The following is a 17,792-nucleotide window of genomic DNA, read 5'->3' on the forward strand; positions in this document are numbered from 1 at the left end:
GGAAAGGCTATGAGTAGAAGGGAAGGTAACTGGTAGTGACAGGGACAATTTTAATCATGTTCTGAGAGTGATTTATTTATGTTGTTCCAAAAACAAGCCTGCCATGCCAGCAAGCTTTTATTTTCTTTTTATCCAGACCTTTCCATCTCTTGAGCTTGGCTTTTTGTGAGTTGCTGCCCATCTGCTAGTAGTAAACAGATGAATAACTGACGGCCTGTTTCCAGTTGGGCCATGCCAGTTGCATGCCATCTGCTGTCCAGCAGCACAGGAGTTTGGAGAAAAAGGATTCGTTTCCTTAAAAGAACTTTTGTTTGGCTTCCTAGATGCAATATAGTTACAGAGTTTTGTTTGGGTTTTGTTTTGGCATTTGTTTTTTTTTTTTTTTAAACTCAATTTATTGGAAGAAAATACTCTTAGTGGCAAGACAACCCTCTGAAAGAGTAAACACTTCTAAATGACACTTGACCAGCTTTGCCATGATGTGGAAAGAGAACTTGTGTCTACATGAGATGATGGGTGAAATCTGACCTTTAAATTTCTTGTTAGTTTTGATGCCATTGCAGGGATTTGTTTCCTTTCTTGCTTTGGCATAGTAAACTTAATAGGACCTAATAGAATATCTTTCTTTAGCTTTAAATAAATGGCATTTTTTGATCTTTCTGGCAATTCACATGAAATATGGTCGTGTTTGGTTTTGTTTTAGGAAGTGAAGCAGGAGAAAAACCTTTGTGACTGTCAACTTGAAAAAAAATGCAAGAGATCCACCAACTTGAAGAAGAACTAAATATGATCAAGCAGTCTCTAAAGCAGAGCCAGAATTTTGCAGAAGAGATGAAAAGTGAGTTACGTATTTAAATTTGCAGAACGCCTGTTACAAGTTTAATGATGTGTTTCCTGCAATCCTGCAAGTTTCATTGTGAATTAAGCAAAAAGGTTTCCACTGTGTGATATGATTATTGTTTTTAACCAAATTAAGTTTGCCATAAAAGGAAATGAATTTTTGTCTGTGAACTTATACAGTTCCTGAAGATACACAATTTTGAAATTAATCAAAGTGTACTGAATTTATCAGCAAACCAAATGTCACAGAATCTATTTAAACCAGAAAACTTCTGTTTTGTAATTCTTTTATGTGTTCCACGAAGTTTGAAAAACAAAAAAAGTAGAAAAATGTTACCTAACTACCAATAGTTGAGTCTTGCTTTCAGTCTTTGTTTTTCAGGAACTGGGTTGAAATATACTTTGTAATTATGGTGGATCTGACAAAAAAAAAAAAGGGGATAGATCTCTACTCGTTTCTGTGCATCAATCAGACTTCATGTAAGATTTCAAAATGAGGCTTTTGAATTTGATTCTGTTCTCCTTAAAATTAATGACCAAGCTTTTCATTGCATTAGAGAATTTCAGTAGAATTGCCAGTATTGACTGGTGAAGATGTGATGGTATTTTCTTTTACAGATAAAAATACTTGTCAGGAAGCACAGCTGAAGTTACTGGAAGAGAAATGTAAAAAGCAAGAGAGCTCCCTTTCACTGGAGAGGCTGAAAATAGCTTTAGCTGACATGGAGAAGAAACAAGATTCTACCCAAGACCTGCTCAAGGAAAAAGAAAATCATATTAAAGAACAAAACTGCAAAATAAGTAAAATGGAGGAAGAATCAGAAGCTTTGCAGAAGCTCATTGGATTCAAGCAGAGAGAATGTGAAGAATTGCAAAAAGAGGCTACTGCGTTTTCTCAATGGAAAAATGAAAATTATAATCTTATAAATAAACTGAGGTCTGAAAAGGAAGTTATGCTGACTCGTATTAATGGCTTGGAGAGTGCCCTTCAAAGTCAGAAAATTAAAAATAATGAGTATAGTGAGAAACTTAGAGTGATGGAAACTGAAAGTGACAGGAAAAGTGCAGAGATTAGAGAATTTAAAGACATGCTGCAATGTAAAAGTGCAGAATTAGAAGAACAAAAAAAAGCTTTTGATGAACTTCAGCAGAAAGCAGAATGTTCTGTTAAAAAGTACTTTAAAGAGATAGAAAATACGTCCTGTAAAATATTCCAGCTTGACAACCAAGTTGGTGAACTAAAAGAAAAGTTACATTTATCAGCAGGTGAAGGATTCCAAAGAGAGCAATATTACCATGACCTGCTTGGTGAATATGAAAAAATCTGTGGTCTTGTAAAAGCAAAAGATACTTCAGAAATGACAGAAGATGGAAAAGTTAATTTACAAAGTGGTCAGTGCCGCTGGTAGGGACTCAGACGCAGACCAATATGATCATGCTGTAGCCACCATTTATTATGCCTCGATTACACACTTTTATATAGAGCTCCTGCAAATATGGCAATTACTAATTGGATACAATGATTTTAAAATCCTAAAGACAAAGTTACATTGGCTAACTTTGGTCCTGGGAACGGGACCCTTAACATTACCTACTCATGCTGATTGTTTACCTTCAGTTCCTCCTTATCTCACATCCTGTACTATTGCTTTCTTTCTCATCCCTTGCAGGTGTTATTTTCTCCTGTAGTAGAAATCAGCTACATGAGGACCTTCTTCTAAAAAAGGTTCTGACAAACATGAGTATTTTTCTCCTAAGAAGATTCTTACAAATGTAAGTATTTTTCTTCTAAGAAGGTTCTCATAAACATAAGTATTTTTCTTCTAAAAAGGTTTCCCACAGGTCAGGATAAAACTGTTTTAGGTAATATACAGCTTGCTGGAAATAACTCCATTGCCGAGGATCACAGATGTACAAGAGCACGTCTGCTTGTAGAAGCAGGAAAAACTAAGGATCTGGCCATTCTGCAAGATCAGGTCTCTTCTCTTGAGATTTCTGTAGTGGCTCAAAAGCAGCTGCATTCTGATCAGCATCAGCAGTATGAAGACTTGCCACAAATAAAGGGTGAAACAGAAGGAAGATTATTTAATGTAGAACAGATGCATGAAAGCTTTGTGGCAGAAACTAAACAGCACATTAGTAACTTGGAAGCGGATATTTCAGCACGTCAGAAACTAGTTGAAAAAACTTTAGCTATTCTTGAGGATAAGGACATGCAACTGCAAACTCTGAATGAAAGAGTAGAAATCCGACAAGCTGAGCTTCAGGATTTAAAGAACAATAATAAATTGTTTGAGGATTCAGTAAGACAGTTGAAGCTCCTGTCTGGAACATGGGATTCAGAGAAGAACATGGCTTCAATGTTTTGCTCATATAGCAAAAAAATTGAGGAACTTACTGAAGAAAATACAACCCTTAGGGATTTAAGCAGAACTTTAGAGCAAGAACGAATAACTTTACTGGAAGCAAATAAAAATATTTCTAATAGTTTAAAGGAAAGAGAAGATGTAATTTCTGAAATGTCCAGAAATCTCGCGGAGGAAAGACAACGTGTTGAATTAAGAACTGAAAAAAATCAAAATAGAGCTTGAGGTTTTGCAAGCAAATCTAACCTTGAGAGTAGATTGAATTAAGAACTGAAAAAAATCAAAACTGAGCTTGAAGTTTTTGCAAGCAAATCTAACCTTGAGAGTAGAATTGAAGAACTTCAGATGCTGTGTCAGACATATGAGAAGGCCATTAAGGTGCTGGAAGACCAATTTGACATTCAAGAGAATATGAAAAATGAGGAAATACAAGAGCTGAAGAAAGTTATACTTTCTGAAAGAAAAGAAATAGATCATCTTAAACAGCAAAATCTCTCTGACAAGGAAGAATGGCAGCAGAAACTGAATAACCTGACTAGGGAGATGGAGTGCAAACTGGCAGCAGAAAGAAAAACTGCGAATCTATCGTTTTTTTTTTTAAGTGCAAGATTCCAACTCCAAGTCCTTGATTTAAGTTCTTATTCATTGCTGTGCACAGATATCGAAAATGTAAGTAATTGCTGTAATGCAAATCAGTTTTATGTAAACCCTTTGATTTATGGTAAGCCAAATTTATGTTTTGAAATTAAATGTGTTTAAAATTGTGTCCCACAGAAGTGGTACTGTTCTTTAGAGAAAGTAGAAAAATAGAGTGTACCTTGGGTACCAGTTTATGCATCACAAGGATCATGAGAAATTACAAATGACGACAAAACCCACAAGTTTATTCTGTTCTGACAGCTTTTTTTTTTTCCCCCCCTTTTCTACTCAGTGGCTTAATTGCTGGTTTTTTTTTTTAAGTTAATAGTTTGTGAGGGTCTGTTAACAGTGTAGTTACCAAGTTTCTGATTTAGCATGCAAAGTTCTGCAGTAAGAATTTGCTAAAATTTGCTAAGAATGTGGCTTCTGCTTGTAAACTTCACAGGAGCCAAAGACTTCTCACCCAAGCCTGTTCTACCTGAACCCTTTGGCATAGCTGAATAACAGACAAATAAAAGCCAAGAAAACACAAAATGCTAAAAAGGTGTTAGTTGTGTATTATTTTGCACTACTTTCTTGGGTTTTCTTTAGGTCTGTGTACGTGTGGATCCTGCCCAGTTAGTGGCTGTGCATGCACTGAATGCATCTGTACTATGCTTCCAAGCTTCAATCTCTGATTTGATACAGTTAGTTGAAGATGCACACACTTCCCATGTCCCCTTCATGGGACAAGAAAACTAGGACTGCTTTCATATCTCTAATTCCTTTCAGTTCTGTCAACAGTACAGAATGAGCTGGTAGCAGAACAGTTAATTTTAATTTCAGCCTGAATTGCTTCAAAATACTAGCAACCTGGAAACAAAACAATTGATGGTCAGGTCTGTCTTTTTTTACAGCACTGTAGGTGGCATGCAACTAGTGAACTAGGTTTTGCTGATCCTTGTAAGGAGAGGCAGAATCAAAGCTTCATTCAGACTGGAGGAAAACCAGTTTAATTCTTGCATACAGTGTGTTAGACTAATTCACCTTAAAATGAAATCTAACGGGTATATTTTCTGCTAGTGAGAGTATCAGTTTGGAACATTAAGTCCTGTGCAAGTGGCCTCCAGTGCTCAGTAAACATAGACTCAGGAATTAAAGTTTAGCACTGCTCTCACAGTCAGAGCATCTTGAAGCTCTACATTTTGGCCAACTGGGCAACACTGAGCAACTGTTCCTTGCAGAGAAGAAACTCTTTCACTTGTATGTGTTGCTTGCAATTCATGTAGAGCATCCACACTGATACACAGACACTTGGAGAAAGAAATACTGTTCCTTACCATACATAGCAGGAGCTTTTTTTAAGATGAAGCACTCAGTACAAATCATTCAGGTCCTGCCTTCAGACCCAGTTCTTTTTTGGAGTCCTGAAGTTTTTAAGTTTCTTGGTTTTATTATTTCAAATCAGAGCATCAGGTGGTGCCAAATGTAAGCCCAGCTCTGACACAGGGGTAATTTGGAAAAGGGATTGTTTGAGGATTTGGACTTGTGTCCCTTGAAGTTTCTCTAGTGTCTAATAGAAGGTGAGCAGTAAACCTTTCCCCCGGTAGTGGTGTTAATAATTTTTCACTTTGTCACATAGACACCTATTTTCCCAAAATATGGAGGCAGGTGATATCTTGGCACTTTCAGTAAATTTGGCTGAAATTTCTCCCTCAGTGTCTTTAAAACCTTTTGGCCAAAGATGCGTTTGTGTAAATCCTTTCGTTAAGAAAACAGATTCTTAAGTGGAGAACGATGCTATCTGTTTATTTTGCATAAACTTTACTAGTTTAAGAAAACTTTTAAAACTCACCTTGTTTTTATCTTATAGATTATTCTTCTATTCCTTTTTTTAATGGTTTGATTCTTAACCCTTGCAGAACACTGAAGAAGAAAACAATTTGCAATTGCCTATTGCAAACTCAGCATTGAAAAGCAATAAATCTAAACCAACCCCTGTTGAGAAAATGTCTGTAGGAGACACCTCTGTGTGTAAAAATGTAACTGAGACTGCTGAAGCAAGATTGATGGAAGATTATACTGAGATTTCTGGAGAACACGAGTGTAGAAATACATCAGGAAAACTAACCAGCCCTTCAAACCATGCCAGTGCATTGTCATTTTCCAATAGTTGTATGTTTTTGAGGGCAGGGGATTTCTTTGAAAATCAAATAACCACTGAAATGCTTCAGGAGGAGGCAAAACAACAAACTGCTGAAAATTTGAATATGATCTGTGAGACAGAAGAAAGCCATAAACACATTGATTTACTAATGAAAGTCGAGCAATTAAACTCAGAGGTGAACTTAAAGAATGCACATTTAACTCTGAAAGAGCCCATCTTTTGCAGAACTGAAGGAAGCTACTGTAGTTGTTAAGGAATAAAACTGTGACATAAAGGAAAAACTGGATTCAGTCTCTGTCAATAAGCAGCAATTATCTCCTGGAGTAGTGTCATTAGAAAAAGAACCTGGGAAGGTCAAATCTGAGCTGGAGATATATAAAGTTAGATTATCTAATGCAGCAGACACATTGGATGATGTAGAAATGGCCGAGAGAGGTTGTGATGAACAATTTCTTGCAGCTGAGAATGAACAGAGGAGGCCCAAGTCTGAGCAAGTTAATATTGAGAACCATGCCTTGTTCACAGAGAATGATCTTGAAATGCTTCAGGCAAAATGTCAGCAATTGGAAAGGGAGAGGGAAGTTAACCCGAAAACTGTTTCTAGCTTTCAAGAGCACCTTTTTTTCAGTCACAGCTGAGAGAAACTGTATTGGCCAAGAACTGAGTGTTTTGTCTGAAAATAAAAAAGAACTGTATCAGAAGTATCAGAAGCTACAAGAGAAATTAAAAGAGCTAGAGTCAACTACGTTGGATTCTACAGAATTCATTAGAAGTGAGGACACAAACAAATCTGCTCGAAGCTGCAAAATCTGATGTAAATCAATTATCAAATGAAAAAGATCACCTTCTGCAGAAGTTGCAAAGTTTGGAGAAGGATGCCATGTCTTTCACCTTAGAAAAAGAACAACTCCACAACAAAGCAGCAGATTTGAACAAGGAGAAAGAGCTGCTTGTAAGAGAATTGGAAATGATGCAGAGTAAATTAAGTTCATCAGAAACTGAAAAATTAAACCTTTCTAGATATTTGGAAGGCATGTTAATGCAAAAAGGTGAACTTGCTGCTAGACTCCGCTCAGCACAGAAAGAAGTAGACCAAATGCGATATGGCATTGAGAAGCTGAAAGTAAAAATTGAATCAGATGAGAAGAAAAAACGCCATGTCGCTGAAAAGCTGAAACACAGTGAATGGAAAGCTGACTCTCTTCTGGATAAAATACAGAGGCTTGAAAGAGAATTGGAGATGTCGGAGAAAAATCTAGAAGATGCAATTCTTCATTCGGAGACTGCTAAAGCAGAGGCGGAAACATTAACAATGGAGATGGAAGAGATGGCTGAAAAGCTGAAATGTTTTAACTCACAAATTGATGTCCTCACCTCACAAAAAGAGTGTTTGGCTAAAGATTTAAAAGAAAAGCAAGAAAGAATCCTTGAACTTGAGTCTTCGAATTTGACTACAGCAAAACTGTTAGAAGAAAAGGAGGAAGAAAAGATGCAAATCAAGGATGAGTTTGAAAATACTGTGGTATTGCTGAAATCTGAGCTCAAAGATTTACGTGAGAAATTAGAGTTTTCTTGCAGGAAGGAGGCAGATGCTAGAGCAAAAGAGCAAGCCTTGATTAATCAGGTTGTTCACCTTGAGCAAGATAAAAAACTACTATTACAGGAATGTCAGGAAATAAAAGATGAAAATGTCAAATTGGATCAAACAAGGGAGGTACTTGTTCAAGAATTGATGGATTGCAAACAAAAACTCGATGAAAACATGCAACAGAATGGTGCTCTGCAAAAGCAGGTGAAAGAAACAGAGGAGCTGTCTTTACAGCTGACACACATGGAATATGAGCATGAATGTTGGCAGCAGGAAAAAAAAAGTCTGCAGAATTTGATTGCTGAGTTGAATCTGAAGGAGCAACATTTTTCTGATAATGAAACCTTTCCGGATATTCTGAGTATTCTAAAAGTGTCTTATAAAGACCTTGAGAAGGAACTGGAATTTACACTTTGTGAAAATAGCACTTTATATAAAAGGTAATACAGAGTTCCCTTTTTAGGAATGAGGATAAAGTGTCCTCCGGGCTTACCACTTCCTTAATAAATTATATCTTAAAATAGCTTTAACCTCAGACTTTTACAATGAGCATCCTATTTTTAAAATTGTTTTCAATGCAATCATGAGCTTCAGTTGAAGTTACAGAGCTGGAAAGCATGACGTTGTTTTGTGTAGGATGAATGGGAAGGTTGCTTGAAAGTAGGCATAGAAGTTTAATTCAATAATGCAGCATAGTTTCTTCTTTGCTGTAGAAGAAAAAGAGGAAAGACAAATTAATATTGGGTGAGTGTGTTTTTATATCAAGAATAAGTACTTTGGGAGCTCAAAAGAAAGTGAAACAACAATTGGACACTTGCCATGTGGAAACAGCATTAGTGTGTTGTGACTCTTGCTTGGAGTTGGACCAGCTATCGGAATAAAATCTTAAAAACTGCTTGTTGCATATTAGAAAATTCTTTGGAGGTCATGACACTAATATTAAAAATAATTATGGAAAATTTAATTTCAGGTAAATGAACTGACAGAAGGACATACTGAGCTGCAAGTCCAGCTAAGTGATACTGAACAGAAGATTTCCAAATTACAGGCAGAATTTACCACAGAAAGAAACAAGCTTGCTGAAGAAATACAACTTATTCAGGAACATTCAGAAAAGAACAAAGTTAGTTACTCTGTGTGTAGTATTTCTGTGTTCAAGGCCAGATGCTCAAGTACAGTAAATGTGTACAGAGGTTCTTGCTTCCAAATTTCCAACAATTTCATTTTCTCTTCTGAGATAAAAAATATGTTTTCTTGGCGTAAAGGCCACAGGTGGATACGTAGAAATCTTTCAGTGCTAAGAAACTGTTTCTACTACAAACGTTCAGTCATCAGACTGAGAATGTTAGATAAAAAAATGTAGCCTTTCTCAAGTCTGTTTTATTACTAAAGTTCTTTCAGTGTTTCAGTAGTGTTAAAGTACTTTCAGGACAAAGTCAAGGAAGAAAGAGTTTTAGAGTCTTTATTTCTAATTTGTTCATACTTCATTCTTAGAGGCTGTTTTACTATCTAGGTGACTATAGGTCTTTTTTTGTGAGCAATATTATGTATTTAAACCAGCTTGAGTGGTCTTTTGACCTACTAACATTATTTACAAAATTTTATGACCAGGGGCTTGTTTCTGTTGTGGTGTTGAGGATTTCGAGTGGGAAAAGAAAAGAGATTTCTTCAGCTTTCAGAAATCCTCTATGGAAATACAATCCAGCTCTCCCCAAAGTACAGTTATAAAGGTGGATCGAAATGAAAACACTTAGAAAGTTTTGTCATGTTAAAGAGGGTGAGGAAAGTGACGCTTAACCTTTCAAGTCACTCTGCGAGGGAGCAATGTTTGGAGAGGTTAAGCTTTGATTTTTGGCAGTGCTGCTTGATTTAACACTGTTGGCAAACTTACACTCAACATACCCTTCAGATCATGATGTCTCTTTTTAGAAGATCCTCCTTTGCCTCCTGTCCTGCATTTTGTGTTCAGATGTTCCATTCTTTGATTGCAGTGTGTTGTGCCATTGTGAAATACTTTTTTTTTTTTACCAAGTTGTTTTTGGAAATTCAAAGGCATTTCAGAAGTAAAGTCAAATAGTTGAATGAATCAACTGTGTCTCCATTGAGAAAATTCTAAATACTTACTTTTTACAGATTCAGCTGCATCTAACTATGTCAGAAAAAAAATGAACTGACCAAGAGTTTGGAGATGGTCCAGAAAGAACTACAAGAAAAAGAAAGTGAAATGAAAAGAGAAATATCAGAATACAAAGACAGACTACTTCAAGCAGAGAAAGACCATCGGGATGCTCTGACAGAAGCAAACAGAAAGATAAATCAGAAAATGGGAAGAATGGTACTGTGAGTTCGTAATAAAACAATGTATTTTACAAAATTTTGCTCATCCTATTGCAAAAGAAATTGGTTTTGCTAACGATATTTTCAAACTCTCTATACTTACCTTGGAACCCAGTAAGTGTTAAATTAGGTTTTTTCCATATAGCAAGCAGTGAAGAGTTCCGAATTTACCTTGGAATTCAGTAATCATTAAGTTTTACTCCAGGAAAAGGTTGTTTTGATACGAATGGGGAAGAAAGATTAACCACTTTAGGATATAAGGGCAAATTTGTTGGAAATGCTTTTGTCAGACATGCTGCATACAAAGAGCCATCATCTTTCCTGCAAAAATATCTATCTATGAAATATGTACTTGAGGCTAGTAGGATACAGGCAAACAATTTACTATAATTATTTCTCAGTAATTTTCCTTCTTACGAATATAAATTAAATTTAAGAGCAAGCTATAGTAAAATAGAAGGGCTTTCTAATGGCAGACTTTTTAGCAGCAAGATTCTAATATTCAGAATATATACGTGAGACAAATTGCTCTTTCTGTTTTAAACTCCTCATAACACACCAAGCAAATTTGCTGTGGAATTCCTGTGGAATTTAAAAATACATCTTTGAAGTACAACTCAAGGTCCTTTTTAGTATTATAGTAATTAAGCACATTTTCTTTCTCTAGAATGAAGTAGAAATTGAGGCCTGTCAAGATAAGATGACTTCGCTGGAGTACTTTATCAGCTCACAAAAGTTGGAAATTGAGCATTTGAAGTCAAATAAAGAGCTAAACAATTCCCTTAAAGAAGCTAATCAAACCTTAGGAGAACTCCTAAAAAGTAAGGTAAGAAAAAAAAAATGGAAGCATTGCCAATTACATGAGACCCAAGGCACTGTGTAGTAAAATAAATGTAGGGTTTGGAACTAGTGCTCCAGAGCTTTGGCTTGACTTTGATACAGCCTTTGTTTCACTAATCAGAATATAGAGCACGAAGGAAACATTGTTAGTATTGATCTACATTAGAAAAATTGTTACATACACCATGATTGAAATCACCTAGAATTGGTTTATGTGATACTAAACACAGCAGTCTATTGACTACACTGAACATTGCGACTGAGTTATAACGTGGTTCGAGAAGACAATCAGAGACTTTTCAGTGCCTCAGTTTTTCTGTTTGTGAATTACTTTGATGATAAAAGATACCATGTTCTGTCTTAAGCATTAGTCTTGATACTTGAGAGTTTATCAATTCCATTTTAGGTAGAATTCTCATTGCGATTATGAACTAGTGTAGTTCTGTAAACAGCAGAACTGTTCTCAGTGATGACAGAATATGAGCTCCACATACTCTGAACAGCTGATAGCTGGGGACAGTTCTAGATGTGCTTGGTTTGGTTGCTAGTAGCACAGGTGAAGTTTCACTGTCCATATAACTGAATTTCTGTATTACTGTATCAATTCCCCCTGCATTTTTCTTTTTTTATTTTTTAAATCCTGCTTCTATCTAATTGATTGCTGGCTCCGATTCTGTACTCCCATGTCAGGAATGAGTATCTCTCTGCACTCTTGAAGAAACATAGTCAATTCAATTTACTTGCAAGTAAACACTGAATTGCAATACATTCATCTTGCTCAACAGTAATGTATTCCAAAGAGCCCTCCACAGTGGTGTTAATTTGTTAAATACCATCAGCACAATGGTATAGTACTCCAGGATAGGTGCCAGTGACAGAAAACAGTACCCACGGTGCTGTCAATGTGTAGCATACAAGGCTTCTGTCTGTGCTCACTGCGTGGTGTTTGCACACAGGTTGGTACCAGACTAGGTGAGCAGGGAGCAGCCCAGGAGAGTGGAAGTGGGTGGAAAGGAATGATCGGCTGCTGCTCGGAGAGATGGAATTTAGAGGGCAAAGCAGGTCTTGGGTTATCCTGCCTCTGTGGTAAATAAGATGCTTTAGGGATGAAAAGAAGAATAAAGAAGACCTGGACTAGGAGAGAGCACTTTGAAATTTAGAGTATTGGTTTGAAATCTCTTGCCTGGAAAGCAGCACTTTCTTATGCCACATCAATGAAGTGGTAACAGCTGGAAAAAGGACTGCTGTCTCAGAGGTCATACAGCTTTCTTATAGCTAGAGTGGTAGTCTTGACATCAGTAATCTGAACATTCGTAATTTGTTGCTGTATCTGAAGAAAATAAGTCTCCCTTATTGGTATTTGAATTCTTGTTTTTCTGCTGAGTTAAAACACCTGTATGTACCTGTCCAGTAAGAAGACTTTCATTGTTTCCTACAGTAACGGATCTGCTATGCTGAGGTTGTACAGAAACAAGCAAACAAGTGTACATTACAACCGTGCTCTATAGCTAATAATGCATAAGAGTTGAGCTTCCATGTGACATTGTAATGTTTAAATGGAAGAATTATGTTTCTGATGTAATAACTGCATTTCTTATTTTGTAGGCTGAAAATATTAACATTATAGTTCAGCTGAAGAAGGAAACTGAATTAGCCGAAAGTAAAGTGCAGCTGTAGATGAAATCCTGTAAGCAGATGGAACAGGAAAAGGAAACGCTGCAGAAACAACTAGCTGAACGTGACGAACTCTTAAAAAAGAAAAATCGAAGTATGTCAAAGAGAGAAGGTAACTGAATCTAGATTCAATCTTAATGCTTTCTTAGCAGTGCATTAGTTTGTAAAACTTTATTTTTCCCTAAAATGTCCATTTGCATATGCAGGTCTAATACAGAACATGATTTTTAACTAGTACAAAAAGTATAACTCCAAATGTGTCAAACATTTTCAAAATCTAGTTCATCTTCTTTCTTTTAAAGCATCAGAGGCAACTCTGGATTACAAATATATGTTTTAGATATTACTTTTTTGTGGTTAAAAGTGTCTTATAGGAAGAAAGGGAGTGTTTTTGTTAATACCTAAAGTTTGTGTGCAAGTTCTTTTATCATTTTCCATCAAGCTTTCCCCTCTGATTCTCATGCTTGCTTTGTTATATTGTATACATGTATACATCTCATGAGATGCACTGTATTGTAAATGATATTTCAAGTTAGGGGTACAAACTCAAGTGTTCAGAAGTTACAAAATGACAGGAAAAATGTTTGCCCAAGCACTGGTCAAGGATTCTTTTCAAATGTTGCATGTTTGTTCTCTATTTAGCAAATACATTATTATGTCTAACATATTACTGATTTTGTTATGCACTGTCACTTTTTTATAGTTGCACAGTTAGAGAACATGTCTAATTACTTAAAAGCTGTGTGACCATTGCATTGTACATTATTTTATATGTAACTTTTTCATGTCAGTTACATGAATAATAATATTTTGCTTTGAAAGGTGCTGATGAGAATGCCATTCCAGAAGAAATTAGGCTAAAACTGGAAGAATTACAGGAACCTATAGAAGTGAAAACTAGAGAAGCAAATGAGAACTTGGAGAAATACTGCTCTCTACTTGTTAAATATGATAAACTAGAGGAAGCCAATGAGATGCTAGAAATACAAGTCAGTTTGTTGAGTGCTCAGCTGAAACAGCCAACAAGCAGTGCTGTCAGCTCTCCTTTGCTGAATTCAGATAACTCAGTAGCAGTGAGCAATCAGTCTATCAAACAGATGAGGTCAGATAAAGATACAACAAAGCTTTCAGGTAAAAGGCAGAGATGTGAAGACAACAGGAAGGATAATGGCGAACCAAAATCCCCTGTGCCGGAGACTTCATCCAAAAAAAAGAGGAAGGATGATATCTGTCAAAACCTGCTGGGTCAGAAGAATACAGATGATGAGCCGGATGGGCTTCCAGAAGTAGTGAAAAAAGGTATTTTCTATAGTGTTTTATAGTGTTTTATAAAGGGAAGCATTGTTTGAGCACAGCAGGTGGGGTTTTTTTCTCTTTTGTTTTCCTGAATTAGTTTTACTCTGGGCGAGTAGATGACTATGCAAACATTTTTGGTGACAACGATGGAAGGTGATAGTCAACGGGAGATGTTCCAGGTTAGTGTTTGTGGAGCTGTGGTGTTAGACCAGCATAATACATTTCTGTTGGCTTAAAAACTACCATTCTGCTAAAAGTTAAATGGTCGCGGCATTCACAACTTTGTATTTCCTGATGATGCCTGTATTAGAGGCCAAGCATGTGATATGTAACAGCAACAAAGTTTTGCTGATAGAAGACTTGCTCTAGTCATTTAAAAACATTATTTGAACCATTCATTGAAACTTACAGGAGAATAGATGGGGAGTGAATCTAATCTTAAAGGCCACAGTGTTGGAGCGCTAGAGTACCACGCTGCGATGGAGTCATGTTTGCTCCCTCCATAGTCCCACAGTTCCTTCAGTGTTGTCCCTTACGAGGTCAAAGAGGTTAATAGCTCTGTGGGGTCTGACTGGCAAGTGGCTGGTGGTGAGGGCTGCAGGGGGGTTCTGGGGAAGGAGGTCAGGGCTGCCCCGTGCCAGATACGGTCCGGTCCAGCTGGCTCCAAAGGATAAAAGTTTGTGCCAGGATGGAACCAGTCAGAGGTGTTGGTCGTGCCTCTGAAAATGTGAGTAAGAAAGGATGGTAAATGCTGAGATGAAGGAAAAACAATGCTGGGGCTGGAGGGAGAGGAGTAATGCTGAACCAAAGTATCATACTGAGCAGGGCATGGGGCTGAGGGGTTGGACTGAGCAGGGGCAGGAGCTGGGGGGCGGCCCAAGGAGGGCTGAGAGGAGACTGAGGAGGAGGTATGACCCCCAAGGGACTGCAGCCAGTGGGCTCCTCCGTGCTTGAGCAACTGAGTTAAAAGCAAGGAGCAGAATATGACGCAGTCTCCTGCACTCCTGTCACCTCACTGAAGGGACTGAGTGTAGCGTGTGGCAAGGCGATTGGAGACCAGAAACTGGGGAGGAGAGATGTCTGGAGGGAAGCCGAGGTGTTTTCCCCGAGCATTTGCTTATTTGTGTACTTTTATTTGTTTCAATCCCAGAATCAATAATTAAAAGTATGTTAATTGGCAATTACATCAGATCAGTTAAAATCCCCTGCCTTGCCTGCAGCAGTGACATATTAGCATCGTCATGAGAGTTCAGTTTCGTTTTACTATGCATGCAATGGAATTAGGTAGCCTGATATTCCAGGGTTCACTGTAGCAGAAAGTAACTGAGAGGACTGCACAAATCGGAGCTTGAAAAATATATTGTATGTTCAGCTACCTATTACATACCCCTTTATAATAAATGCAATTGCAATCATTAGAGGATAAGCTGTAGAGATATTGAATCACCTCGACTTCAGTGATCACTCCCAGAAGTCAGGATTTCTAAGTCTGCCTGTTATTTGCATCTCCTTTTCTTGCCAGTGTTAATATTTTTCTGGAAGTACATCTGTTCTGAGGACATGTGTGCCAGGTAATGTTTGACTGGCTAAATAGAGAGAGGTTAGACAATCTATAACACTAGTTCTGTGTAGGAATGAAGAATATCGTGTCACAATATTATGTTCTGATTGAATTCCAGTAAAACCAGTACATGTTTTCAGACTGTAATTATTCTCCAGATAATAACATACCTGTAAAGAAAAAGACCAAACATTTGTCTGAAAAACTTTGCTATTGAATTACTGTTGTACCTTGTCTGCTGTTTTCAGGGCTTGAGTATGAATTTTGGAACACACAAGAACCGTTCAGCAATCTTTTTCATCCAGTTTCTTCAGCAGAACAAATTATGTATTTTAATCAGCTAGTTTTGTCCCTGTTGTGAAAAAAGAGAAGATCTGTTTGCGAAAGTATAACTTAGCTGTTTTTAATAGAAGTTGTTTATTTTTCAGGGTTTGCTGATATCCCCACTGGAAAGGTTAGCCCTTCTGTTTTACGTAGAACAACCTGGAATCTAAGAACCAGACCACATCTGGCTTCCTCAAGCAAGAAATTGCCTTTGCCTACACAAGATGTACAAAAATGCAAACCAGATAATCTTGGTGAGTGCTCCTGTTCGACAGCTGGTGGCAGCAAACCACAAAAGGTAAGTTCAAAAAACTTTATTAACAGCAAAAGAATTAACCTCTGGGAGTCTCAAGCTGAGGCTTAAAGTTTTCTGCTAACCACTTTTCTTGGAATTCCAGATCTGAGATGCTGTAACTACACATATTTGAGATACTGTTAAACATGCAAATAGGCAACCTTTAGATGGTAAAGAATCTAGACTTAAAATCTGGTAAGAACTAACATTAAAAGATAAGTACTTCCAAGTTAGGTTTTGAAAGATTATTTTTATTTTAAAAAAATTAGTAACTGAAGTTTACATTAACTTTGCAAGTGTTTTCAGTAATACAACACACTGCTGAATGATACACAGTACATCAGAATAAGGCATTCTTTCTAAGCTGATGCAAATGCTTTGCAGATAGAGAAAAATGTTCCAGCTTTAGGACAGAAATAAACCTTTTGTCTGAAATCTCCTCCAAAGTTTTTAACCATGGTATCTCAAGCTGAGCAATAAGAAGTTGAGAGCAGTTATTCTATTGATATTTCTTTATGTAAGGGCAACAGAGAAATATGCCAGGAGGCAGGAATTCTTCCAGTTTGCCAGGTTACACAAAAGCATTGTCTTTGCAATCAGTGGAGTCTGCTGCACAGCCAAATGTGAAGCATTTGTAAAGCAAGAGTACAAGTTTTTGTTGTTTTTTTATTTAATGCAGTTATTTTATGTTAGCCCATAAAGTATATTGGCAAGATACCAAAAGTAAGTAAAGGCAAGAGCCATGTAGTTGAGTTTTTGAGGCCAGAAAGCACCATTGGGAAGACGAGTCAGATCAGAGCCATAATTTGTTCTGAGCTGTAGCAATAGGAAATCTGTATTTTGAAGTGAGAAAGAAACCACTGAATTCATGTATCTTGCTTCAAGGGTTGATTACTCTTCAAAATTTTCTGCTTCTTACAGACATTGTCTGGAGGACTCTGCCTTATTGCTGTTTCATTAAGTGATGCCAATAAATTCTATTTATACTCATTTATGTATGTTTTCCTGTAGCTTTAGCAACAAATGGAGGGTCTTGCTTGTGAGGAACTTCAGTAGCGTAAAAAGAAAGGAAGCCTTGGCAGCAGCAAGTTGCATAGTAAATCACCTGCCAAGCATGGTGTAACCTTGTTGTAGGCTCTTGCTGACCATAGTCAAGGTTATAGCAAATAACAAGTAATCAGTAATAAATTGTTTTTAATTTAACTGAAGAAGGGATTTCGCAAAAACACTCCCCCTCTTTGCCTAAGCTTGTATTGTCTAGGTCTAAGGCCAGGCTACTCCTTACCTTCAGCTATATAGGAGAAATTAAGATTTCAGGGTTGTTTATTTCCCCAACTGTAAATATGCCCAAGTCATCAGTTCCAGGAATTTCTGCCCTTCTTTCCTGGATATATGTGTTTTTTTTATTTCAAGGTGACATACATCTGGGAATTTCTGGAGGAACTGCTCATATCGTTTCACTGTTTGTTGAAGCCACCAAAACATGTTGTTTCATGCTTTGTATTAATACAGTAAAGGGTGTGTCTTATTTTAAAAGTGAAACAAGCCTTGTTTCCTTCCCTTTGACAGGTACTTAGATGTACTTCATTTCAGACACCCAGTTTCAACCTGTTGCAAATTTCTCAAGGTGTTTAAAATGTGCCATCATTCTCATATGCAAATTTATTCACTTTCCTATGTGAATTTAATGTAGAATTTAAATTGAGTGCTTTGACTGCACATCAGTTAAAATGTGAAAGCAGTGCTTTCTGTCCAGATGTCAGAAAAAAGAGTCACAACTATGTTTTGTGTTTGCAGAATATGTACAGGAAAAAGGAAATACAGATCTCTGTACCCAATACCTGGTATCTTAGCAAACAGGTTAAGAGTACTGTCTGTTCCTGGTT

General features: G+C 37.1%; 1 protein-coding gene across 1 annotated transcript in view; it reads left to right on the forward strand.

Annotated features, from left to right (window-relative positions):
* The window catches only part of CENPF (centromere protein F, 350/400kDa), a gene marked incomplete at both ends in the record, with an annotated part of 29,259 nt that extends 13,350 nt beyond the window's left edge, over positions 1–15,909 (forward strand). The window contains 16 exon segments of the mRNA XM_010081071.1: positions 704–749; positions 752–838; positions 1,459–2,232; positions 2,683–3,425; positions 3,498–3,875; positions 5,747–6,196; positions 6,198–6,611; positions 6,613–6,758; positions 6,760–8,029; positions 8,550–8,702; positions 9,713–9,739; positions 9,741–9,914; positions 10,584–10,742; positions 12,362–12,542; positions 13,253–13,729; positions 15,716–15,909. Coding sequence (XP_010079373.1) covers positions 704–749; positions 752–838; positions 1,459–2,232; positions 2,683–3,425; positions 3,498–3,875; positions 5,747–6,196; positions 6,198–6,611; positions 6,613–6,758; positions 6,760–8,029; positions 8,550–8,702; positions 9,713–9,739; positions 9,741–9,914; positions 10,584–10,742; positions 12,362–12,542; positions 13,253–13,729; positions 15,716–15,909 — 5,673 coding nt within the window.
* Positions 15,910–17,792: the final 1,883 nt, after the last annotated feature.

The sequence above is a fragment of the Pterocles gutturalis genome, unplaced genomic scaffold (genome assembly GCF_000699245.1).
Source record: "Pterocles gutturalis isolate BGI_N339 unplaced genomic scaffold, ASM69924v1 scaffold5509, whole genome shotgun sequence".
Classification (NCBI taxonomy): Eukaryota; Metazoa; Chordata; class Aves; order Pterocliformes; family Pteroclidae; genus Pterocles; species Pterocles gutturalis.